This window comes from Tenebrio molitor, chromosome 4, assembly GCF_963966145.1.
Source record: "Tenebrio molitor chromosome 4, icTenMoli1.1, whole genome shotgun sequence".
NCBI lineage: Eukaryota > Metazoa > Arthropoda > Insecta > Coleoptera > Tenebrionidae > Tenebrio > Tenebrio molitor.
The window spans coordinates 26,168,538-26,193,047 of NC_091049.1; the positions used below are offsets into that span (position 1 = coordinate 26,168,538).

At 39.0% G+C, this 24,510-nt stretch overlaps 3 protein-coding genes across 4 annotated transcripts; 1 reads left to right on the forward strand and 2 right to left on the reverse strand.

The window, feature by feature from the left end:
- Positions 1–695: 695 nt before the first annotated feature.
- LOC138129813 (lysine-specific demethylase 4C-like) lies at positions 696–13,305 on the reverse strand. Of its 2 annotated transcripts, none has more exons than XM_069046113.1 (8): positions 12,919–13,305; positions 12,766–12,865; positions 12,022–12,721; positions 4,948–5,287; positions 3,927–4,890; positions 1,344–2,675; positions 1,185–1,277; positions 696–1,129 (listed from the first exon to the last, which is right to left on the reverse strand). In XM_069046113.1, the coding sequence occupies exons 1-8, from the start codon at positions 12,945–12,947 to the stop codon at positions 1,028–1,030; spliced, it is 3,660 nt and encodes a 1,219-aa protein (XP_068902214.1). In that variant the 5' UTR covers positions 12,948–13,305; the 3' UTR covers positions 696–1,027. The 2 variants fall into 2 exon arrangements, with proteins under 2 accessions (XP_068902214.1, XP_068902215.1); XM_069046114.1 differs by having other exon boundaries at positions 696–1,146.
- Positions 13,306–16,885: 3,580 nt separating this feature from the next.
- Rad23 (UV excision repair protein Rad23) lies at positions 16,886–18,821 on the reverse strand. The gene is made up of 5 exons (XM_069044279.1): positions 18,409–18,821; positions 18,277–18,355; positions 18,078–18,225; positions 17,484–18,028; positions 16,886–17,415 (listed from the first exon to the last, which is right to left on the reverse strand). The coding sequence occupies exons 1-5, from the start codon at positions 18,472–18,474 to the stop codon at positions 17,207–17,209; spliced, it is 1,047 nt and encodes a 348-aa protein (XP_068900380.1). The 5' UTR covers positions 18,475–18,821; the 3' UTR covers positions 16,886–17,206.
- A 2,367-nt stretch (positions 18,822–21,188) lies between these two features.
- LOC138128086 (ATP-sensitive inward rectifier potassium channel 12-like) lies at positions 21,189–22,679 on the forward strand. The gene is made up of 3 exons (XM_069044280.1): positions 21,189–21,437; positions 21,485–21,980; positions 22,037–22,679. Exons 1-3 carry the CDS (start codon positions 21,370–21,372, stop codon positions 22,598–22,600), a joined length of 1,128 nt encoding a protein of 375 aa, XP_068900381.1. The 5' UTR covers positions 21,189–21,369; the 3' UTR covers positions 22,601–22,679.
- The last annotated feature ends 1,831 nt before the right edge of the window (positions 22,680–24,510 follow it).

Here is a 24,510-nt window from a genome sequence, read left to right on the forward strand (position 1 = left end):
AAGAAAGGACTTATTCAAATGTCACATGGATGACACATGACATTACACAACTAATAAGTTTTAAAGATTGGTCGAATTATTGAGATCCTAAGTTGTAAATTGAAACTGAGCACTTTTTAGAATTAATTCAATTTTCCTTTAACGGTAACAGCAACCACCGGTGCGATTCTTTTAAAAAGGAAAAACATTTTTCAAAGAATCTGAACAGCGACTGATTCTCAATTGGTGATTGTACTTCAAAGTGTTTATTTAAAAGATCAGTTGGTGATGCAACTTGGCCAAAATTTTCGTCAAATTCGAATATCGTTTAGGATGTCCTCCAGCGAACTTAAACTGTTCAGGTTTCGGTGCAAACTGCAACTGTCGATGCACTGATGCAGTTGCGTGCACGAACGCGTTCGACCTTAGCCATTTACGGATCGAAACGAACAAGACAATGAGCAAGACCAAAAACACTCAGAATCCCATGACTTTTCCTATTTACTCGGTAGAAATAATTTCGATTGGCCGGGTTCAAGGCCCCGGTCAACGATCACATCAATAAAACAATAAATAAGATAAACGTGTTTGCTCGCGACCTGAATTTTCTCGAGAAATTTCCTATTTTCTCGTCTAAATTTAGTCGCAACCTGACCCCTCTATCTCGGGTGGATTCGATAAAAACGCCAATTACATAAATAATCTCACAAGCCGGATCCGATGACAATCAAGATTTATTAAATAAACGTGGAGAAATTTTATTCAACACTTCACTTTGCAACTACTCCTATGTTACAGTGTCCTCAAAAATCTAGAGCTTAAAAAGAATCTATATATACAAGAAGTTGGATTAAATAAATACATGTCTGTATCACACTTAAAACATAATAATTATAAAGCCTGTCGACCGATTCTACGTATATCATACAAAATAAAAATCAATCAATCACAATCATAAACAAAAAGAAAGAATACTTCAATTCATGATGTTTCAAATTCAGTCTTCGGAACGAAACTTTATTAATAAAATAAACATTTAAAACCTTAACTATTTATCCTCGAATGTTTTCTTCTTGACCGGTCTCTTGTCCGGTAGCTGTCGCTCCAAGTCGTACAGGTGCTCTCTGTTCTTCATGTCGCTCGCGTACGACTGAAACAGAACAATTACTACACCAACTTTGACATTTCCCGTCTTCCGCTCCTACCAGCTTAGTGGCGATTTTCCTCGGTATCACTTCGGACAGAGAAAAAATCGAGTCTCTCTTCAGCTCCAGTCGAGATTCGTCTTCGAATAATACCTGAAACAAAACAAAATAATCGATTATCGATCGAGTCGATTTTCGAAACGTTTCGTTCGCACACACCGTATATATACTGCACTCCATTTTTCCTAAATAATCGGCGTCGTATATCGTGCCGTCCTTCCACTCGACCTTCAGCTTCTGCCCTACAACGGGCACACGACGAGGGTCCTTCCACCCGACCAGATCACCGATCACAACGTCCTTGCAGAAGCTCTGGTCCAATGGGAAATAAACACACAGATAGGTCACAGTTTTGACGTCCACCACCTTAGCCTTGTAGAATCTGCCGTTTCTGTGCTTGGCCCACACTACGTCCTTCGCACCGACACTACTTAGCACCGTCCCGTTGGGGTGGCGCTGTTTGCCCTGTCCTATCGACAACGAGCTGACGTTCAGGAGGGGCATCCCCGATTTCAGGTAGTTCTGCACGTCCTTGGTGAAGCTGTCGAGGACGTTGACCAATTTCACTTTGGCCTCGAGCGGCGTCAACTTGGCCATCTTCTCCAAGATCTTCTTGTTGTACGATTGCAAGTCGACCGTCGACGTGTTGTTGTTGTTGGGCTGCTTGGGCGGCCTGCCGAGCTTCTTCCCCAACACCTTCTTGACGTTGTCGAGAGTGTAGGGGCGCGGGTCGTTGATCGGACTGTCCGTCGCGTTCTTGGGCGGCCTTCCGGGTCTCCGTCCGTTGAACACTTTCTTCAAATTGGCCATTTTCTTGCCGTTCTTCACGGCCACGACTAGTTCGGCGATCTTCTTGATGCGCTCCAGGTCGAAGCTGGGGTTTTTCGGCGGCCGCCCTCGCTTCTTCTTCACCTCCTCGTCGCCGCCCCCGACGTCTTTGATACTGTTCAGCACCGACGACGAGTTCTCTTCGCTCTTGTGGTCGCTCTCCGAGTCGGTCGACTCGTTCTCGCAGCAGGAGTCGCAACAAGAACATGTCTCGCCGCTGCTCGACTCGCTCTCCGACTCCGACTCGGAGATCACCTCCAGGGTTCGCTGTCTCGGCTCCTGCGACTCGCCGTCCAGCTTGATGGCGCTGTTCGTCATCGGATAGAACCGCTCTTTGTTCAGGTAGGTGGTGGTGGTGCAGTGGTTGACGGTGTAGAAGTTGTGGTTGCTCCAGATCAGGTTCGGCTTGTGGGGCCCTCTCGGCATCTGGTAGAACGGTTGGGCGATCGGGGGATAGTTCGGGGATTTGGTCTGACCGTTTTGTTGAGGCACTGGGTTCACTTGGACCACTGGAACGACTTCTTCGACGGGTACTGATTGGGGGTCCAGTTTCGGCATTTGCTCGTGTTCCATCACCGGCTCCGGTTCCGGAATCGTCAGCTGGGGCATGGAACTGCTCGCCAACTCGTTCGATTTTACCGGAGTCGAAGTCGCGCTTGGTGCCTAAAAAAAGAAAGACATCACTTACACCTCACAACCAAGAAATATTTAAAAACAAAATTTAAAGTCAATAATAATTTAACATTAGTAACTTTTTACTGTTGGGTTGGTAGCACTTTCCGCACCGAACACCGATTACTAGATTATTAAAATTTAAAACGTCGATGGTGTCGGTTCATTCTGGATCCATAATTATTTCTGTCATTTTTATGTTTCTGTCAAAATGAGTGACTCCGGCGAAAGTACCGGGTGATCAAGAAAGACTGTTTAAGTTGGCAGTACAATTAAGAAAATTTTTTAATTCGGTTATTTATAACACTGCAACCGGATATGTTTTGTTGGTTTATTTGACAAATATCTGATGTAGGTATAGCATTAACAACGACAAGCCATCAACAACCGAAAGTTACTCCTGTTATACGATTTAAAATACAATTCAGTGTTACCAACTTAAACAGTCCTATTTGATCACCCCGTATTTTGAATGAAATTAGGGAAGCAAATTCGATACATCTTTATTTGCTGATTCCCTAATTTGCAAACGATTAATAATAATTAAACGCCCATTTTGTTTAAAGTGAATTGACGTTTAATATTTGTAGTAGGAGAAAGAAATTAAAAACATCTGTCGAAAAGTGGGGTTATGTCCAGGTACCAATCATTCAATGTCAAAACCTCAAAATTACCTCATGCAATTCTCTATAGAAATATGAATGAAGGAAATGGTCATTTGGCAGGTAAGAGAAACGCGAAAAATACTTGGGGTAATCAGACCTTTCAACTAATTGCATTGATTAATGCAAATCGATAATTTCAGATAAAAACTAATCGGACAGCAGAAAACATGAAGTTCATAAAAATGTTTTATAAGGCAGAAGGCATTGAACTACAACATTAGCCAAATGTACAAGAAAATAGTACAAACGATTGAAACGATGTTCATCTTTGTGAGTTGTTTTCCGTTGGCGTCAATAAATGTCTAAAAACAAGTCAATATTGACCGTTTGGTCTCAACTTTGAGAAGACAACGTGGCATTTTCTTTTTGAAGTCTGAAATTTCGTACCAAAACTCAATTTTATAGATATGCGCACAGTGTGTCGAAAAACGTTTGCGCAAGTCCTTTCTGCCAAAATGGCGTCTCCGAGAGTTGCCAACTGCTGCGGAATTTAGTGTTATCTAAAATTCCCTATCAATAACCCAGCAACTGAAAAGTTACTAGAAACTGGTCACTATCAAAGTGAATAGATTCTCACCTCGAAAGCGGCGGTGGCGGCTTCGTTTCTCGGCTTGTTAGTCTTGACGCACACCATCTTCGGGTCCTCTTTGGCTTTGGACAGGAAACTCAAGAACGCATCTTCGTACATCGACGTCTTGTCCGCACTGCAAACCGAGATCGGCTTGACCTCCGGCACCGGTTTCGAACACACCGGCCTCGACTCCAGCACGGTTATCGTCCCCTTGGAGGTGTGTATCGTTTGTACTTTCTGGTCCATCCTGAACTGTTCCGTGGGGTCCTTCACCTTCCTGAACGCCTTCAGCTCGCTGAGCAGACTGTTGACTTTGGGGGCGTCGTTGGCCGCTGGAGCGGTCGTGGCGACCGGGGTGGAGCTCTCCTGGAGGATGCTCTGTTCGTGCTCTTCGTGCGCCTTCCTGATGATGTCATCGATCTCCTTCTTGACCTCGCTGTTGTTGGAAGTGTCGGACGAGGTGGTGGACGTGGCCGATTTGTTGTGTTTGCACTTCTTGTGCTTGTGTTTGTCGTGTTTGTGTTTGTGCTTCTTGTGGTGGTGGAGGAGCTTGTTCGTCTCTTGGGCCACCAGCGACTTGACCAGCTCGGATGTGTCGACGGGGGCGACGATCTTGCCGCACACTTTCTTGCTTTCGCTGCTGCACGGTGCGTAGATCCCGGTCAACTCGTTCGAGTCCAGTCCCTCGTCGTCCTTCACCAGGCGCTTCTTCGGCGGTCGTCCCCGACCCCTCCCCGACTCCTTCGGCTTGCGCTTCTTCGCCAAGAACTTCCTCCGGCTGTTGACTCTGTAGCCGGCGTCGCAGACGGTCGCGTCTTCGGCCTCGATCTCGCCGGCCTTCAACCAGATGTCTTCCAGCACCTCCAGCTGCTGCTCGTCTGGCGGAAACTCCCCGTTGCTGAATCCCATGTCGTCCTCCTCCATCAGCTGGAGCTGCAACTCGGCCGGGAAACCCGCCATGGTGAAGTCCCTGAAACCGTCACGATCAATCGACCGCCTCTAATACGCAAATCAATAATTCTATTACTGAGAGTAGTTCATCATGCGTCCGGCTTTCTTCGCCTTCTTCAGTTGTCCCTCGATCAATCCGGCGGGCAAGGTGTCGTTATTCTTGTTGCAGAGGATGTCCTGCGGAAGCGGGAGCGGCGCCGCGACTTGCTTGTTCGGTTCTTCGGGATGGGGACCGATGTCTTCGCCTTTCAACCACATCTCGTAGCGATCGGACTGGAAACGTTTGACGAACGTGTCCATCGAGATCTTCACCATGTCCTTGCTGCAGGTGCACTGGGACGCGCGTTTGCCGTACTCGATCCAGCGCTCGCAGGCGAAATTCGTTGATTCGGCACAGTTGAAGCCGTGGTTGAAGCCTTAAAGTGACAACAAATTTATTAGCGAGTTGTCGACTATCCGTTTTCTTTGTTATGTTCTGTGGCGACACGCACCCATTGATGCGGCATTCAGGGTGAAACTGAAATGGATCATAAACGTTTTAAACACACCGAGTCACAAAACCTTACTATGCATGTGATTTTCACAAATGGTCTGAAAATCCTGGGGTTTTAATGTTCCGATTAATATCGATTTCACCTTGTATATAAAATATTGTAATTTTTATTGATGGATGAAATCTTTGGAAATATGTCCATTTTAGGTTCTTAAAACTGGATGTCCAAAAAAAAAAAGGTTTCATTAATAATAATCATTACATTATTTTTATTTTTTGCTACAGAATTTATCAAATCCGTTTAAAAAATTGATTCCGATGCACTGAATAAGGGCGCCCGGATAATGTCGCCACTGCGGCGGCCTCGACTTGTGCTCAACTTGCCGATTTTCCCTCATCACTTCATTCAGAGCCGTAAATTTTTAAAAACCGATTTTGAGCAAAAAAAAAGAAGTTTTTTCGTGCACGCTCATAATTCACAATTAATTCAAAGAACACGTTTATGAAATTCGCATCAAAAGAAAATTGTTAGTTTTTGAATTATTCCAATTTTAACATTAACAGCCAAAAATGACCAAGATTTACCATAAATAAATACCTGATTGTTGGTATACAGCCAATAAACATCTGTTGACAATTTTTCTAGTCATTCTTAAGTATAAGGTATCATAAACAACCCACGTCAACCTCTTTTGTGGAAGTAACCGCCCAATTTAATTAAGGATGAACTGGAGTAACATTGAAAAATGGCGAAATTTGCTTAAAATTGGTACAATAGTCCTTTCATCCATTCTAAAGTACTGTGCCAAATTTAAAAAAATTTGGTCGAGGAACTTTAAAGTTATTACCTTTTAAAGTTTCGGGATATTTTACACGTGTTCTTATGAGAAATGGAGCAATGGTCGCATAAAAATTGATAAAAAACATATTTCAAAAAGGCCAATTTTTCTTAAATTTGTCACACATAAAGTATCGATATCGTAGAATTTTCTAATGAATTTACAAAAAAAGTTGGTCGAGGATTTTCCTTGTAATCGCTAATTACATGTGGAAAAACACGGTTTTTGAGGTTATGTATCTGTTTTAATTTCAATAAAAGTGAACAAAATGCATATAATTGACGTCGGTATGTAACATTACACTCATATCGCACGTTTTACTGCAGTTACGTTAAGAACTTTAACAGAAATCAATGAAAATTGAAATTCAGTGTGCTTTTGTTTACTTTCACGTACAGTCTTAGTCAAAAGATTGTAAAATCACATGCAAGTAATTATCTAAATATCAAGAAAATAAACACAAAATTTACTTGCAACTCATTACAATTCGTTTCCAAAAATTAAAAACTATTTTTTCAAATATTGATTTCTCGTAATAAACGTTTCATAGCATTATAAGAATTCCGCAACTTTTTTCTGAGATTGTTACTCCAGTTCATCCTTAATAAATATAGCTAAATTTTGCACTTTAATATCAAATTCCACTTAAAGTTCATTCAAAAATCAAAAAACCACCAACATCGCATTTTCCTCGATAATTACTATCGGCAACGTGTCTAGTGTAAAATTTGGTGAGAATTGTAATTTTGAGGTTAAATGTTTATTAAATGTCAAATTACAAATTTATCGGGGGTTCGTGTGAATTCTATTCTCGGTATGTTTAAGTAAAAATAATAACAATTATTAAATAAATGAAACATGGTGAGCAATAATAAAACAATTTCAACGAAATTCAAAGCAATTACTGAAATTTATTTTGAATTAAATAAATGTCATAATTTATAGTTACCAACATAGTATGAAAAAATAACTACCTAGGGTTTTTTAAATTTTACCAAACTAAAGCAACAGGTGGTGTTTTTTTTTTATTTTTGAATGGACTATAGTTCAAAAACCGGTGATGTTTTCATGACACTAAATTTTTCCTAATCTTTGAAAGGACTCTCAGTAAAAAAATATGTAAATTGATGTAGCGGTTACTGAACTAAAACGAAATATTTACCTGTTTCATTAAAAAATTTGAAATTTTTACAGAATGTTTCTACAGCGATACTGAATTTTTTGGGAATTTTACATCGATTAGAAGTGGGTTTTTTCGATCGGGCGGTAAAATTTTACTCACCCGGTATAGGTATTTTCCGGGTTCCTTACGTATCGATTCCTGTCTCATAATTATTAATGTTAACAAGACAGCATTCTATGAACGTTTCAAAAGTACACTTTGATGTCATTATTTTAAATTCCCTTCCATTAAAAGAACTGAATGACACTCATAGAATAAATTGCATTTTCAATTAAGAAATCAATATTTTCTTTTACTGTACAAATCAATAACGTTAAACTTTTCCTTTTAACTGGAACAGTTTATTACACGACTGAATTATCCATATCCTATTCTGAAGTAGATAAAAACAAAAATACACAGCACGTTAATAACGCCAACTGTTTAGGATTTTTTCATACGTTACACAAAATATTCTCTTGAAATCATCTATTTCTCGTTTTTGAGTTCAACAAAAAAAGTATTATGGAAATATACGTTGTTAATAAAAATGAAAAAAATTACCGGAAAAACAACTTTCTGTCAATATTACAGACAATATTTTGATGAAGAGTATCAGTGTAATTCGTCCGTATAATTGACAATGGTTAAAAATTTGCAGAAATTAAAACTATACGCTTTGCATATAATCCGCTCTCTAACGATGACGATAAATCGGCTCCGAGCCTAGATTTTTAGCGACGACAGTAATTTTTTTTATTCTTAAATAAGCCTGTTTTTTTTGTCCAATTTGAAAAAAATTTTCATTCTGAGTTCGATGACGCACCTACAATAAGTCGCTCTAAAATTTTTAAAATGTATTTACAAATAGTTATTTATGCAACAAGTGAGTAAAGTAATACTTGTTTTACGAGAAGGAAAATTTGCCGCTCGAGCGAAGCGAGTGCGCAAATCCGCCGAGTAAAAAAAATACTTTACTAACGAGTTGCATACAAAAATTTTTTAGCGCCAGTAAGTTTAGATAACAATTTTTTCGACACTCAAAATTTGAAAATTTTCTCCTGTGTGGACCTTTAAAGCGCTCGTTTTACTCGCCACTCATGCCAAAAAAAATCCCAATTTACATACGAACTCGTTAAAAAAACTACTAATTATGAATGAAAAATTTTATAATTGCGTTAAAAAATGACACGCTACGGAATTTTTGTTAACGCAAAATCCGTGCAAAAATGAACCGCTATAGCACCTTTTTTAACGCTTCTTGACCGATTCAAAAATCGCATATTTTATGAACGCAAACGAATGAAAAAACTTGACGGACGTTAAAAAAATACATTTTAGGAAACCTTCTGAACAATTATTTGTCAATTGTGGAATTGGAACAGTGGGTCTGGTTTGCAGTAACACTCGAAGAATGATCCGGACACGTCTAGAACTCTCCCCAATCTGCACCTGTGTCGAGCGCGGAGATGATGTTATCGGGTCCCGAAAGACGTGTTTTACACACGTGTTAAGTTTAAGTTAAATTTCTCTACTGTGGAGTTAATGTTGATTTAGTGTCAATCATTAGTAAACAATAAAATTAGTTGCGACTGTTTTTACAAAGTTTCTTTAAATCGTCAAACCCACGGAAAATGTCACAAATTTTGAAGTCTTTAAAGTAATTGTGAGGAAAAGCAAAAAATGAAAAACCAAAGAAGTTGCTCAAAATGCCTGCCATCGTTTGCAATGCAAGCTTTCAGCACGACGTGCCCAAAAAAAGCCGAACTCGATTCAGAATGCCTGTTTTGACGGATTTCGTGAGATCTGTTTTGAACACGCAGCCAAACACAAACTGAGAAACTCCCAGGTGATTTGCAAGACGCCGAGTAGTTGGCTAGTTTTCAATTTTTTCTTCTGCAACTAAAGTGCGATCTTCTCGTTGCCGGCCAAGATCCCGCTTATTCATTTCGAGACGCCCGAAATCGCGAAGATGCTGCACAACGTTTACAAAGGTTCGTGCATTGGGAAGTAGATTTGCTCTGAATGTCCACGGGCTTCGGCGTAGATCAAAACCATATCGGTTTTCTCTAGGTTGGTGAAACACATTTGTGATTTAAATTGAGGTTAAGATTGAGGTTCTTGTCAAAGTGACTTAATTTTGAACTAAATCACAACAAAGTCTCCCATGATTCCTATTGTGGAATTCTACGACTGGTTAAAATATACTTAGATCTGAATAACTTATCGCACGAATTAAATTCAGTAAATACTTTTATTTGTAGGTATTGCTCTAACACATTCGTACATGATAAAATAACAAGTTCCTAGCTTGGTATGTATGGTTTCCTTAAAATTACAATGTGATTATGGCTTAACTGGTGTTAGTGTTTTATACCAATATTTATTGGCCTTCGCGGTAAGGGATCATAAAAACCCTTGTGATCGGCTCACCGCAACAAATCCAGGTCCGTAATTACAATTTATAAGAATTCTCACTTTGGTTGTGGCTTGTAAAATTTTACGGTAAAGTTTGGCAAAAAATGTTCTGAACGCTGACAATTATCCCTATTTGACTTTGTGGGTCGTTTACAACACTATAAACAACCCTCGCTATACAAACAACAGAGTCCGACAAAGCTGTGCAGGCCCAGCAGCGCATCAACAACTTAATACTTTTACAACATTGCCTGTAAACCTATTGTAAAGGTCCTAAAAAGTTAAATCCGGATAATTGCGAGCGTTCACAATATCTTTTGCCAAACTTTACTTTCAGTTAAAAATTTTGCGGTTTTAGGGTACGGGCCTTACAAATCTTAGTTTACCAATAGCAGGTAATCTTTTAAGCAGGGTTGTTCTTAGAACTCGGGTTTCTGTTTGTTGACGTAAACAAAAATATTCGAATTATTTTCTGGAAAGCAGTCAACTGTGTTATTTACGTATGCATGATGAATATTATCAGATACCGTTAGTAGAAATTCTGTAAATAATTGTAATTTTTGTAAAAAAAAAAAAACCCGAGTACTATCGCACTAAACTTTTGTGATAACTGAACGTGTTTCAGGATTAGAAATGGTTTTGATTTGAGAGAACGGTTCCTATACGAATGAGCTATTTCAATCGAACATACCGATCTGTAATAAAGGTTGCGAGCTCGAGACGGAAATATCGAAAGGTGAAAAATCGAAAACACGAATTTTTTTACCAACAGACAAAATTGTTTTTGACAGATCGGACTCGCTTTTAATTTGAAGGTTAAACCTGTCTGCATCAGTCTACGACTCAGTTTTTGTCTTTGAACAGGTAACGAGCGTTCCAAAAAATTTGTGGTCGTGCAAGTCGGGGTTTTTTCGCTTTTACAAACGCATACGAAAATTTATATCATTATTAAATTCCTATTACAACAGGACCAGAAATGTGCGGGTTATGTTGTACTGAGGCATGGGACAAACTTAAGTGGGTTAAATAACTATCAGATATAAATAATATACGTATAGTAAAATATACAAAAAAAAGTACCTGGACACATAAATAATTTTTTGTCCTCCCTCAACTCTAAATGACATGTTTACACATTTTGAACAGTTACGGTATCTTGATTTTTACACACTAATCAAACTATCTGTCATTTTACCGCACGGAGTGTGTAAAATACCACGAAAATTTTAAGCTTTCAGGGACCTTCAAAAAAACTGTCAGCTTATCATAAATAAAGTCCATTTGTACTAAGACAAGATACCGCTACCATTGATCCGTTCAGTTTTGGAAACTGGACATAATTTAAATGTTTTCTTCTGAAAAATTGTGAATTCTGATGGGCCATCTTGTGGTATTAATCGTAAGCATATCAAGTTATCGGTATAATAGATAACTTTCTGGTATTTTATTAATCAAATGTCAGTCTTTGACAGGTTTTGCAAAATTATTGGTTACAACAAATTTCAAATTTGAGAAAACGAGTTGTCGGCCAAAAAGATTAATACATTACTAATGCGGTAGGCATTTTACATCGCTCGTTTTTTGTTAAAACACTCCCAGTGCGCGGTCGTGTTTCAATCTAAAAACCTTGCGCTGTAAAATGTAGCCTACCGCATTTGTAATGTAAATAACTATAAGCGGCGCCAGCGTATAAGCGTATCACCTAACGTCTTCTTCATTGTATCATAAATGTTACAAATTGATTTTGACTTTTACTCTTACTTATTTTCCATTTCGGTTGTTTGCCCAATTTCTTCTAATCTCTGAATTCATAATTAGTTTGACTTCTTAATTTCTTTAGGCCAGCTAAGTCTTATTTTTAAACCGACTTAACTTACGTAAGATTTAAACAATTAATTTCTCTATTATTAATTCAAAGAAAAATTCAACTTGATATTGACGTAACAGTAAATTTTCATTCTGTAATCAGCAAAAAGCTGGTATTAAAACATGCATATTGCAAAATCACTATAATTTTTTTTAAAAGCAAAAGTCAAAACAGATAAATTCCGAAAGTTAAAAACAGTTGAGTAAATGCTCAGATATCTTTTTTAACTCCTTTTAAAGCTATTACACAATAGAAAAGATACTTAGGAAAATCCCACTTAAGTCAACGTGTTTTAATGCACATGCACTTTTACGTAATTACCACATTTTGCGCATCATAATTACTCCTACATTTTTTTTTTAAATCCTCACCTGCGTGATATCCATACGGAAAGGTGATCATAATCTCGCCCGCTTCTTGCGTGATTTTGTTGTACGGAATTGAATACTGTTTGAGGATTTGGGGTGAAATCAGCGTCATCTTGTGTCGAAGAAAAGCTTGACAAGTCTTGTAACTGCTCGGGAAGAAACCATTGGCCAACCTCTCCAGCCTGCGACCGTGTTCCGGCGGAATCGAGTACCAAGTTTTGGGGGCCCCAAAGTGCAAATAATTGATTGAGTACAAATCCATGTCTTCCGTGTGCCAAGCGAACGTGGTTTTCCACATGCCAAAATACAAATACGCTGTGTTGACCCCCTCGATCGAGATCCCGTAATCCTCGTTGACGTAGTCGAGGATCGTGCCTAGACGATTTATGTTCCATTCGTTGACATTGTCATCTGTGAGACTGCCCGAGACGTCGGCACCGTAAATGGGGGCCACGTAGGTGATGTTCTTCCAGTATTTGCGCTCCAAGTCCTCGTAGTCGAAGTGTCGCGGCGTGGCGTAACGTTCCGAGTTGGCCAAGTCGCGGTACTGCTGGACGGTCATCGACTTCTTCTGGATGTTGATCTGCTGGTAGAGGCCTTGCTTGCCGGTGACGACTTGACAGATGGGTGCCGGGATTGTGACGTTGAGGCTGTCGATGTCGTAGCCGGACTTGCGGGGCACCCACTCGGGGGGCGGAATCACCTGCGAGGAAGTGAGGTTATGTCGCAACGACTGGACCAACTCACCTTGGCCAGGCCGGCTTTGTGGGCCCCCTTGGACTCCATGTGGTGGATGTAGCTGGTGAAGTTCTTGAACTCGTCCCATGTGGGCCTGAACACCATAATCCTGCGGAAAATACGAAAATCGACCGGTTTTGCAGGAGCGCGTCGGGGACTTACTTGGGGCACCGCGGGTTGGTCTCCGTCATCTTCGCCGTTCTGTCCACCTAGACCGCACTGAAAGGGCTTATTCGAGCGGGGTCGAAGCCAAACTCATACTTTTTCGAACGGGTTGAGTTATTTGTTGACGATGCGAGGAGTTGTCAAGCCGCCATCATTGACACAGTAAGGTGCACGTATGCGAAAAAATACACAACAGTCGACGGGATCTGGGGAAATTGTCGCGAGCGGAAGACGAATCGCTTCAAAGACGCTCCATCACACGGTATTCCGCTGAACTTTCAGTGATTCCGGCCATTTTATTCGCTTTTTTCCGTAAAGAAGAGGAACACTCACTGTCCGTCCACTCCACAACACTGCTCCCGCAACGCGTGCGCACTGGCGCTGTAAACAGACCCGCAAAATGCAAAGCGCCCGTGGATTTCACAGTTTTATTTGTTTTTACATGTGACACAACAAATTGCAATTTGACATGACATACATTTCCATTTTTTTAAAGGTTTTTTTGAATTTCAATTGAATTCTAATATCTTTTAGAACTTTGATTTTTTTTATTGAACTACATCTTTCTAAATTATCGACGTCTTGAAAATTGTCCTCCTTGATGTCCTGCCCCACGACTTATTTCCGGCGACCATTTGACAAAAAAATTTGAAGAAATAAAACTCCCTAAAAATAATTAACACAATAATGAATAAATCAATAAATCACAAAAATTAATAAATATTTAGAGCTCTCCGTTGCTATGAGAAATCTTTGGTGTTTAGAAAAAATTTCGATTTTACCACTTGTAATTTCAGCAACGGGAATAGTACCGCAATCTCTTTTTAAAAATTTAAAAATTCTGGATTTAGATAACAAATTGGTAGTTGAAATTCAAAAAGGTATATTATTATACTCATGTCACATCGTGAGGAAGTTCCTTAACATTGACACAGAACATAATACACAACAAAGTCAAAATGCGGAGGCGAGACGCCGGTAATTATGTTGATAAACACTGCACTATTACTTGATAGTAATATCCGTAATAGTGTATGTACTCCGGCAAAATTGCCGTGCCGCCGGGTGGAGGTGGGATAGTAGTAATAATTATGTATTAAAAAATATATATTTGTATTGTACATATTGTAGGTACTCTATGTATATATTTCTTCAATCTTCAATGTAAAAATTAACTACAATAATCTGGTATATTTCTCACATCCACTGCCAGTTAACAAGTTTGTTTTACGCCATTTGTTAACAGTGCTACAAAAATGTTTGTTAGACTTTAAGATTAATTATTTTATCTTTGTATTATTGAAAACACATTTTTCATCATGTTCTATGACTCTCCACCCATGCAATAAATTCATTAATTCAAATTAATTCTGATTTAGTTTGTTCTATGTTGAGTCGAGGTGCTCGTCGATGAAACACTGAAGTCACAATTTGGTCATCGCTGAATTTTTTTTACAGGAGTTACAGGATATCTTAACAATCTTTATAAATTGTTTGAACTATTTGATTGATTACTTGCTAGCAAAAAAAACAATTTCTTTTATTTTAATTAGCATTTCATTTTCAAGAATGATTTCACAACCTTTTGTATTTTTATTTACTATTTCTTTATTGTTCATTCCGTAGCCTCTTACATTTCTAGTGAAAATAAAATTTACATTTCTATTAAACATACCCTCTTAAATTTAATATAACATATTATACAGTCTGTCCAAAAAGTGTGGAAACACACCAATAAAATAGAAACGAATAATTTTCGAGAAAAACGCAAAAACAGGTGGCCTAGCGTTTTCAAAAAGCGTTCTGTTGATGGTCTGTTTGCTGTTTTTGATGACCTTGAAAGAGTTATGATGTCATCCGAGGTTTTTTAAAATGGCAATGTCGCATTTTTACTACCGTTTTTAATAGATCTTTTAATTGTCTACCCGATGGTCAAAAACATTTTCAATTTACGTAAGAAATTTCGTGAAAAAACTTAACTGGTTATTAGAAAATAAAGAAAATTTTAATTTTGAAAGGCAACTATAATTCTTACAACAAATGTTCAAAATGTTGTCCTTGAACAACTTGACAATATCCTAAACGATAATAATAGTTATTTATTTAACGAGTTCGTGTGTAATTTGGGCTTTTTTGGCATGAGTAGGAGAGTGGGCCAGTTTAAAATTACAGTGAAACGAGAGTTTTAAAGATCCACGAGTGCCAAAAAAGCGCAAATTACACAAGAACGAGTTGAATACAACGTTTTTTTATTCGACGAGCCCCTCCAAAGGCTCCAAATGGCTGAAAATCTTTAAAATTAAAATGACGTTATGTTTTGACAAGTTGTCAAATTCATCAAAATCCGTTCACACAGGAGAAAATTCTCAAATGCTGACAGTGTTGAACAAAAAAATTCGTTTTGGACGTAGAGGGGTTTTGGACGTTTTCTATTATTTCAGCAATTTTTTTTTATAACAATAACTTTTTCAAGGTCATCGAAAAGACCGAACAGACACTATCAGCAGAAAGCTTTTTAAAACACTAATTGACCTCTCTAGATTTTTTTCAAAAATTATGCGTTACGCTTTCATTTGGGTGTTTCCAGACTTAAATATTTTTACTTACTTTAACACAATTTTATTTATTCTAATTTTTATGCCATCTTCAATAACTATTTTTATTACAATTTAAGACAGAAAACCGCTAAATAATGTTACCTACTGCTCAATACATAAAGGGTGTTTTTTTAAATTTGGCGTCGAAGTAGGCGTTGGAGAGTCGATTGAGATCGCACCACTCTCATAAAAGCGTAAGATTTAAACAGCTGATCCGTGATCCGTAACCTGTATAGTGCGTTCACAATCGACACTTCAACGCCTACTTCGACGCCAAATTTAAAAAAACACCCGTTATATCGGGTGTTCATTTAAATTTCCGGTTAAAGTTGGCGTTGAAAAATTGATTGTGAACGCACCACGGATCAGCTGTTTATATAAATCTTACGTTTTTATACGAGTGGCGCGTTCACAATCGACTCTTCAACGCCAACTTTGACCGGAAATTTAAATGAACACTCGATAGTACGTAGTAATGAATGTTCATTAAAAAAAATTAAAACATTTACAAAATCTTACGAAGTGTACGAACATCTTGGTTCTTTGATTTGAAAAGTCGTAAAATAGGTAAAAAAAATCAAGTCAAGTATTGTCACAGGACAAAAGTTTAATATAATAGAAACAATTTAATAAAAGAACTTTCAGTTATAGTTTTAGGTTAGGAAACGATTTGGTTATATTTTTCCACCTCTCTATTTTTCGCTTTTTCTTAAAATTAGCATTAATATATTTTTTTAAATCCTTTATCATAGTATTTCTTTATTTTTATGTTCACGTCCGTTAAGCTACGACTTCACAGTTGACTGCGTGCGACAAATTCCCCCCACTCCTCCCGAGCACGTGTCGAAGAAATGTTAAATAATTGGCAAATTCTGTATTCTCGACGATATACTTCTGCACAAGTGAGAAAGTGTTTGCATTTTCCGGCAAATTTGGACAAGTTAAACTGTTAAAAATCGCGTTTTCATTTATGATTTGTAGGAAAGTCAAAAGCAGGTTGAGCGGCGGGCGATTTGTATTTATCTGCAGCGCTGCCAACAGCAACATATGAAAAGTAGTGGTTGAAGAGAATCTGTTGACACTATTTTTGTCCACTACAATAGTGGTCATTGATCTAAGTGGAAAGAATGGAATGATCTTGCTGATCAATACAAATGCCAATTTGTTGTTTATGAATTTATTCGCCCTAAAATAAAATCATAGGTGTGACAATTTTGGGTTTCATAACAAAAATGAATATTTGTTGGGAAAACCATTAAAATTAATTAATCGGAGGTTACAAATGTTCATTCTCGATTCGTCCGCAAGATGGTGGTGAGTACAGTCAAGGATCACGTGTCAACCCACGTGACACAAAAACTGTGGACAACATTGCACTGTTTTATTAATTATAATTCTAGTCAAAGAATTATTACAATGAGACAAGCTTGTAAAAAATGCGAATTAAAATAAATAAATCAAATCCATTACTACCTGTAGGTATATTACAAAATGAACCAGATAATGTGAAAAGTCCTGAATTTTAAGAACAATAATAATCGATCAACAGCCTATGTACAAGCGAAATACGTACAATAAACACTTCGTTTATTTAGAAAGTACAGTTAAAAAAATTCACAAAAATGATTAGGCAGAATAAAGAAACATAACCTCAAAATAAAATTAAAAAATAATAACCAAGCGTATTATTAATCGTCGAAATTTTGTGACAACAAGAAATTGGCTGCAAGATTTTCGTTCTTTTCGCAGGCGAAGTACGCCTGCACTACTAAGTGTTCAGGAAAACCCAAAGCCTTCAATCTCTCGATGGCGTCTTTGTCTTGTGGTGTGAACTGGATAGTGCCTTGAGGGGGTGCCCCGCCGCCACCGCCGCCGCCACCCTGAGCGGCAACCGGAGCTAAAACAACAATCCACCCGCGTGACTCATCAATCGAATCTAACCGAAAAAGTGAGGTTATGTCATACCTGCTGGCGCGTTCCCTGCCGCCGCAGCTGGCGCCCCCGTGGAAGGTTCATTGAGCAGTCGAACAAACGACTCTTGATTCTGCGAAATCAAATTCAAAAGCGCCGGATTGGTCTGTCCTAGCTGCTGGAGAACTGCATTCAAAAGCTGCGGATTCTGCTGAACCACCTGTTTCATCTGCTGGAACTGCGGCTGGCTCCTCAGGAATGCTAAAGGGTCGTTGGCGTCGGACTGCCGCTCGTCGATTCCCGACATGCTGGGCGCGGCCTCCTGCTCCTCGCCCATCGCCGGTATTCCGTTGATGAGGTACTCGACGGCCCGATCCGGGTTATTGTAGCTGGCTCTGAGCGCCTGCTCCACCTGGTCGCGCGGGTATCCCATGTCGACAATGTTTTGTACCATGTTCTCGTACTCTTCGCCCATGAGCAGGGCCGATTCGGCCGCGCTGCTGAAGTTCGTCGCCGGCTGGGCGGGCGCAACAGGGACAGTAGCGGGAGCAGGAGCGGGCACCACCGGGACCGGGGCCGGCGCGGGGGCAGGCGTCGCACTGCGAAAAGTCGGTCAGAACGTCAGATTTGAGTGAAGTTTCCACTAACCTAGGTTGAGTGGTGGTGGTGGTGGTCGAGGTGCTGTCGCCGCTGTTGGCCACTTCAGTGGAGTCCGGTTTGGACACCATGATCACGATGAATTTGTCTTCGTCGATGCTGTATTCCGACAGTGGTGTCTCATCTTTTAGGATTTTGCCTGGAAGGACGCGGTTTACGTTCGCTGGCGAAATGCGGGGGTCGCGCTTACCTCTATAGATTAACTTCTGGTAGTCCCAGCGGTATTCTTTGCCCTTCTCGGCTTCGATCTGTTGCTTTAGATCCTTCACCTGAAACCGACTCGTACAGAGCGTTCTAATTCAGACGCGAAAAAATGCGTTACCGTTTTCGTTGGTTCTATGTGAATAATGAAGTTTTTTTGATAGAGATTTCGCACTGTTATCTTCATTGTGGACGTATTTTGTTGCACAGAATGGTCCAAGTTAACTAAATAACGACGTACCACCACTCCGTCGTAAACACTTTACGTTATTTTTGGCTAAATTATTTGCTTCAATGATATAGCAGAACTGCTACATTTGACGGCCATATTACGTTAGTCCGGGGCTGCCAACCTAGCGCTCTCAAATTCACCAACTCTTATTTTACAAAATTTTTTAACACAAATCACAACAATGCAAGGTACAAAGACTAAATGGTCAGCTCTTATCTACAACTTACGCAATACACATTTAAAAATATATCCCTGTCTATATAAACAATTGTACTATCCCGAACAAAGTTCAAGTGACAGGTCAGGTCACTGAAACGCTGCATAAAATTTGGACGATGAGTTGTTTGAAAGTTATCAAAAATCAAACACTTTCCAAGTAAATATTAACATTTATTTATGACACCGAAGATGCTCGTGAATCATTGAGGAAATTTTCTTAAAACACCGTCAACTCGTCAAGTTTTAATGTTAAGTACTGTCTTGGACAGAATTTATGACGCAACTGTGGTGCCATCTTGCTACCGGCAAAATAAATGGAAATAAATTGAGATAACCGCTTTTGAATTCAAAACTAACCGCCAATGAAGCTATAGAATTACCGGCGTTCGGTACCGTCGGCGACCGCTTGGGGGCGTGGGTGAAAGTCGACAGGGGATGAACGGCCATGTTTTTTTTGGAGGGCACTTTTTTCTTGACCGCAGAGTAGTACAGAAGTACCGTGTATTTTTTCTGTGTGCTAATTGTGCGATTTTAGTTGTTTTTATTGAACTGTGCTAAATGTTGTTGTCCAGCTTCTGTTTTGAACTAGGTATGTTTGCGGTACTAAAATTATGTCTGTTTCGCGCGAAATGTATTTTAACTATCATGATGGTCGCACGTGGGTTGTTGATGTTCCCACCATATTGTATAAAATCCGCAATTATCTCGACCATCCCCATGTATCACGCTTTTAACATTTGTAAGCTTGTGAAGGAGAGTAAGGCCGCCTGGTTCTAGGTTTGTAAATTTTATAAAATTGCACGGATCACGTTTTTGTTGTCAAATCTGGTTTTACAATTCACTAACTTTCCTAAAAGAAAAGGGCGCCAAGTTTTAGCGTGGGTCTGTGGCTTTTACTTTTTATAAGCGCACTCCCTCATTTTTGATCCCCTTCTAATTATTCCGAGTGACGCTTTTGGTGTGGCAAGCATCTAGTTATTGTTCAACACTTTAATCAAAATTGCAAAGTTTCCACTTTCCATCCCGGTAGCAACCAAATGTTTATATTTCAGGTGTCTCCGTGGGTTGTTCCTTAGTTAGGGATCTACTACATTTAGTCCCGGGGCGCCCTCCATATTATTCAGGGCGCCCCCCCCTTGTCGATGATCCGGCTCTAATAGGCTAGGGTCGACTGGACTGTGTTTTTTGTTTTATTGTTATGTATGTGTTAATGGTTGTTACCACCTTTCCATCCCGAATTGAAAGTGTTTCTAGATAGTTCTGTCAACAAATATTTGTCGCGTTTCTTCTTTTGTTTGCTTTTTTCCAGTTTGCTGTAGCTGTAAATTCTAGACCTTACCGCGAGGGTCTCTCTCTGTTTGAGGGGTTTTGTTTTTCCTCTAACCTCCCAACGTTGAACACGACCTCGCGGCCCTCATAAAATTTGCACCCCAAGGGAGACCCAAAAACCTAACGCTTGGCAGGACTTGTTGAATGCTGGGTTTTACTCGAGCTCCATGGCACACTTCCGGAAATGTGATCAGGTCTATTTTCCCTGAGTCTGTGTAGCCTGACAAGCGCGTTGTGTTTTCTTTTGCTGTGGAAAAGTAATGTTCACTTCAACCGATGAACTTAGAGTACCTCAATTTGTTGACTTACGTAAAGCAGGTAGGACCTTTCCCTTAGTACTAAATCACGGGTACGCGGGAAATGTTAAAGTCGTAAGGATAGGTGCCACAACCCACCGGACCACCCAAGGCCGCTCGCTCCTTCTATAGCGTATCTGCCGCACATTGTAAATTAACTTGAAAAGGAGAAAACATGCTAAGGTTCTCGTCTAGTGCTCGCTCCCGCTCGAACGGTCCGAAGTAACTGTTTTGTTTGTAATGTACATGACCCTCCTGTTTTCTTTTGAATTTGAATTGTGTTGTTTATGAAATCAGTTTTGCTCAATTTTCACTAACTGTCCCGTCTACGTTGTCACTTCGGACTTGTTCGTATTTTTAGGAGAGGTTTTTAGCGGAGCCTCATTCGGGGTTCTAGGAGGATGGCCAGAGCTCACCAGTTTCCTAGAGTTCTAAATGAGTAGTCTTCTCACATTTGAGGAGACTTGGGTGCCCTCTCCCGAGACGTTTTATTATTCATGAATCCCGGCGTTAACGAAAATGATAACTTTGAATAAATAGCTGGTTTTAATTATTGTGTTGTTTTATTTGCACTCTTCTGTGTGGTTCACAAACCCTGTTGGAACGAATCTGGTAATGTTTAATTTGTATTTAAAAAAAACACAACGTAGGGAAATTAACTAAGTACGATCACGCGCTCTTGGCCAGTTTTTTTTTGAATTTCGCGGGTTTTATTTTTCATTGTGTATGTTGGTAGAAAAAAAAAATGAGATGGACGCTGGGTGGGAAATTTGAATTACCCACTTGGTTCATCACAAAATACAAAATTAAAACTTAATATGAATGGTGGTAATTAATTTGTCACCGAGTCCTTTTGTTATTAAAAATAATTTACAATATTTAATTTAATTATGTGCCTGTGACGTAAGTCTGTGTCCTATCTAATCTTGAACAGGATTAAGAAAAACAAATTCTATACAAAAATGCTTCAATAAAAATACAATTTATTCATTTATTCGTTGTTGTGATGGATCGTAAGATAAACGTGACCGGGACTCACTTCCCGTTGGTGTTCAAAAAATTCCCCAAGAAACGGTAAGTCTTCACAACTGAAAAATTCAAATTCACAAATTCCCCCAAAGGAACAGACAAGTACGCTACAATGAAGACAACCGAATCATGAGCAAACGGGGCCGCATCAACGTCTACCTCTACAAAATCCCCCAAAAGTCCATCCGCTACGTGAGAGACTTGTGGACCACTCTGGTGAACATGCGCTGGCGATGGTTGATGTTCACCGTGGCTTTGGTCAATCTGGGGGCGTACTTTATATTTGCAGAACTGTTCCTTCTGGACGCGTGGGTCAGTGGGGACTTCAGCAATCCGGTTCCTCACGACAGGTGCATCATCGGAGTGCACAACTTCACGAGTTTTTTCATGTTGGGGATCGAGACGATCACCACTACAGGGTACGGGTACTTTCACCCCACCGAGAACTGCTACTTGGTGTGGATCGTCTTGACGTGTAGTACTCTGGTGACGATATTCATAGACGGCGCTTTCATCTCGGTGGTGTACGTCAAAATGAGCAGACCCGCGTGCAAGATCAATTTTAGTTTGTTCAGTAAGAAAGCTGTGGTGAGTGAGTACCACCGGTACCATGTCCACTTAACTTCTACTGATGATAACTGTAGATCAGTCTTCGGAACGGTAAGCTCTGTTTGATCTTCCGGATCAATGACAGCGTGGGGAAACACTGGATCAACAGTCAAGTCAAGCTCTTTTTGATCACTCAGAACGTCTCCAGTGAAGGAGAGCTTTTTCCAAATTACATAACGGAGTTGGAATTGCTTCCGTGTGGAGCGCTGTTCTGGCCGGTGGAGGTCGTGCACGAGATCAATTCTGACAGTCCTTTGTGGAATATCTCAGCTCAAGATTTGATGGTGACCAAGTTTGAGTTGTTGGCGACGCTCACCGGGAGTTCGGTGCTGACTGGTCAAACGTCGAAGAGTCAGACTTCCTTTCTGAACGACGAAGTTCTCTGGGGTTTCTGGTTTAGTCCTTGTTTGAGTTTCAATTCGGAGAAATGTGAGTACGTCGTCAACAAGAAGAATTTCGACAAGACCATCTTGTTGGACACGCCGTTGTGCAGTGCGAAACATTTGAGTAAGGTCGAGAAGGAAATTTCGAAGAAGAGCGTTTCGACTGAGTGTCTTTATTTGTCGTCTGACCACGAAGCAAATATTCATGAACGTTGAAATAAAATAAAATTGTTAGAAAATTGTATTTTTCTTCCCATTTGCAGTTTAAATTCTAAGGAATTTTTTTGTACAGTTAACAAACACGACATCCATCTTGGAAAGATCTTTGGGAGCGCCCACGAGAAGTAACTTCTCCACATATCCCCAATTTTTTCTTGCGTCCCTCCATTTTGTACCTAATATACAGGGTGATTTTGAAATGCGTGTACAAATTTTAACAAGGAGCTACTGGCTTCATGTAGAACTCAGAAAAAATATTTAAAAAAATTCTATGTCGAAAAATAAAATGACATTTATTTTTTCAGCTACAATTTTTTTTAATTGCTTTTAGTCTTCTACGTTGTCAAACAACCTCGTAGGTAAAAATTTCGGTACATTTTAAAAATACACCCTATTTATCATATTACAAAAAACAAACGAAAGTGAAACCTTTTTATTCATGAAGCGTAATTTCGGGAAAAAACATTACTGAAAAAGATACTGATTGCAATTGGTAAAAAACAATGAAAAGTGCAATACGAAGCGAATAAAAACATTCAGTTTTTACGATTCCTGTTTAAAAAAGTTTTCAGATTTATAAAATTGGATTCAACGTGAACGTCACGTCAAAATAAAGGGGGGACAAATGGCAATTCAGTTTTGCAAATTCCAAGGAACTTTATTTTGAAACTTTGTTGTAATTGATGAGCACTATTATTACCAGCTAAAATAAATGCACTTTTTTCTGTAACACCCTGTATAATTTTAGTTTGAAACTTTAGCGCACTCACGCGAAAACAACTTTTCCTTTCTCACTAGGTGCGAGAAAGTCAGAATTTGACAGATTTCGATAATTTATAGAATTATTTTTTATAATTTATTATCACATATTTTGTTATTATATGTACTGTCGCGAGCAATAAATTTTGGTCGTCAATGTTATTTCAAAATTTGGTTAGATTGTCACAAATTAAAAAATTTCCCTGCCTGATTATGCCCGTGTCAAAAAAATGAGAACAAAATGACATTTAATGTCATACAACATGATGTTAGGTTATGACATTTACGACTGTTTTACATGGAGCATTTTCAATTGCGTCAAAGAATGACCTTGACGATCAAAATTTATTGCTCGCTACTGTACATAATTGTTATTTTTTAACATTTAAAATTTTGCAGAGAAAAAAACCTATATAGTATGACACTCTTATGAAAAGGCGGTTAACGCAATGTATGGATTACAAGCTTTCATAGTTTCATACACCAAACTTAAACTAGGTAGGTACCGTGGAGGGTACCTAAAAATACTTTTCATTTTAGTATCATAAATAACTATTATTGCTGTTAAAGCTAACTTTATTGCAACTCATAAAAAGTGACACTCTTTTCATGAACATAAATGTTAAAATGTTTACTTTATTACACGATTGTGAAATATTTTGTTTTTATATATTATCCCGTGGGATTATACATATTTTCAGTGAAAGTAAAAGAATTGTGATACCGGAAAGTTATTAAAATTAAAATGCAGGAAAAGCACGAATCAGTATTGTAAAATTACTGAAAGGGACCACAGAGTGGACCACCGGAAAATTGGAACATTCGCGAAAAACTGAAAGTGCTTTTTTCTATGGGAACGGCTGGGCCGATTTGGCTAATTCTTTTTTTTTTAATGTTCGTAATAGTCCGAATGAGGTTTTTATGGAATTTTTTTTATAAAAGTGGCCCGGAAAATTGGAAAATTCGCGAAAAACTGAAAGTGCTTTTTTCTATGGGATTTTTGTAATGGATATGCGTAATACATTAATTAAAATTAAAAACCCATTGTACAGTTTGTAAATATGTATATTAAAAGAAGATGTACAGTCGCGAGCAATAAATTTTGGTCGTCAAGGTCATTCTTTGACGCAATCGAAAATGCTCCATCG

Bases quoted from the DNA above. Each gene is read 5' to 3' on its own strand.
- Rad23 (XM_069044279.1), bottom strand. From the start codon at position 18,474: ATGAAGATAACAGTGCGAAATCTCTATCAAAAAAACTTCATTATTCAC. The intron at 18,226-18,276 runs GTAAGCGCGACC...GCGTCCTTCCAG, and splicing joins CCAGAAGTTAATCTATAGAG to GCAAAATCCTAAAAGATGAG. The intron at 18,029-18,077 runs GTTAGTGGAAAC...GACTTTTCGCAG, and splicing joins ACCACCACCACTCAACCTAG to TGCGACGCCTGCCCCCGCGC.
- LOC138129813 (XM_069046113.1), bottom strand. From the start codon at position 12,947: ATGACGGAGACCAACCCGCGGTGCCCCAA. The intron at 12,722-12,765 runs GTGAGTTGGTCC...ACTTCCTCGCAG, and splicing joins ACAAAGCCGGCCTGGCCAAG to GTGATTCCGCCCCCCGAGTG. The intron at 5,288-12,021 runs GTGAGGATTTAA...TGTCACTTTAAG, and splicing joins TCCGTATGGATATCACGCAG to GCTTCAACCACGGCTTCAAC.
- LOC138128086 (XM_069044280.1), top strand. From the start codon at position 21,370: ATGGATCGTAAGATAAACGTGACCGGGACTCACTTCCCGTTGGTGTTC. The intron at 21,438-21,484 runs GTAAGTCTTCAC...ATTCCCCCAAAG, and splicing joins AAAAAATTCCCCAAGAAACG to GAACAGACAAGTACGCTACA. The intron at 21,981-22,036 runs GTGAGTGAGTAC...TGATAACTGTAG, and splicing joins TGTTCAGTAAGAAAGCTGTG to ATCAGTCTTCGGAACGGTAA.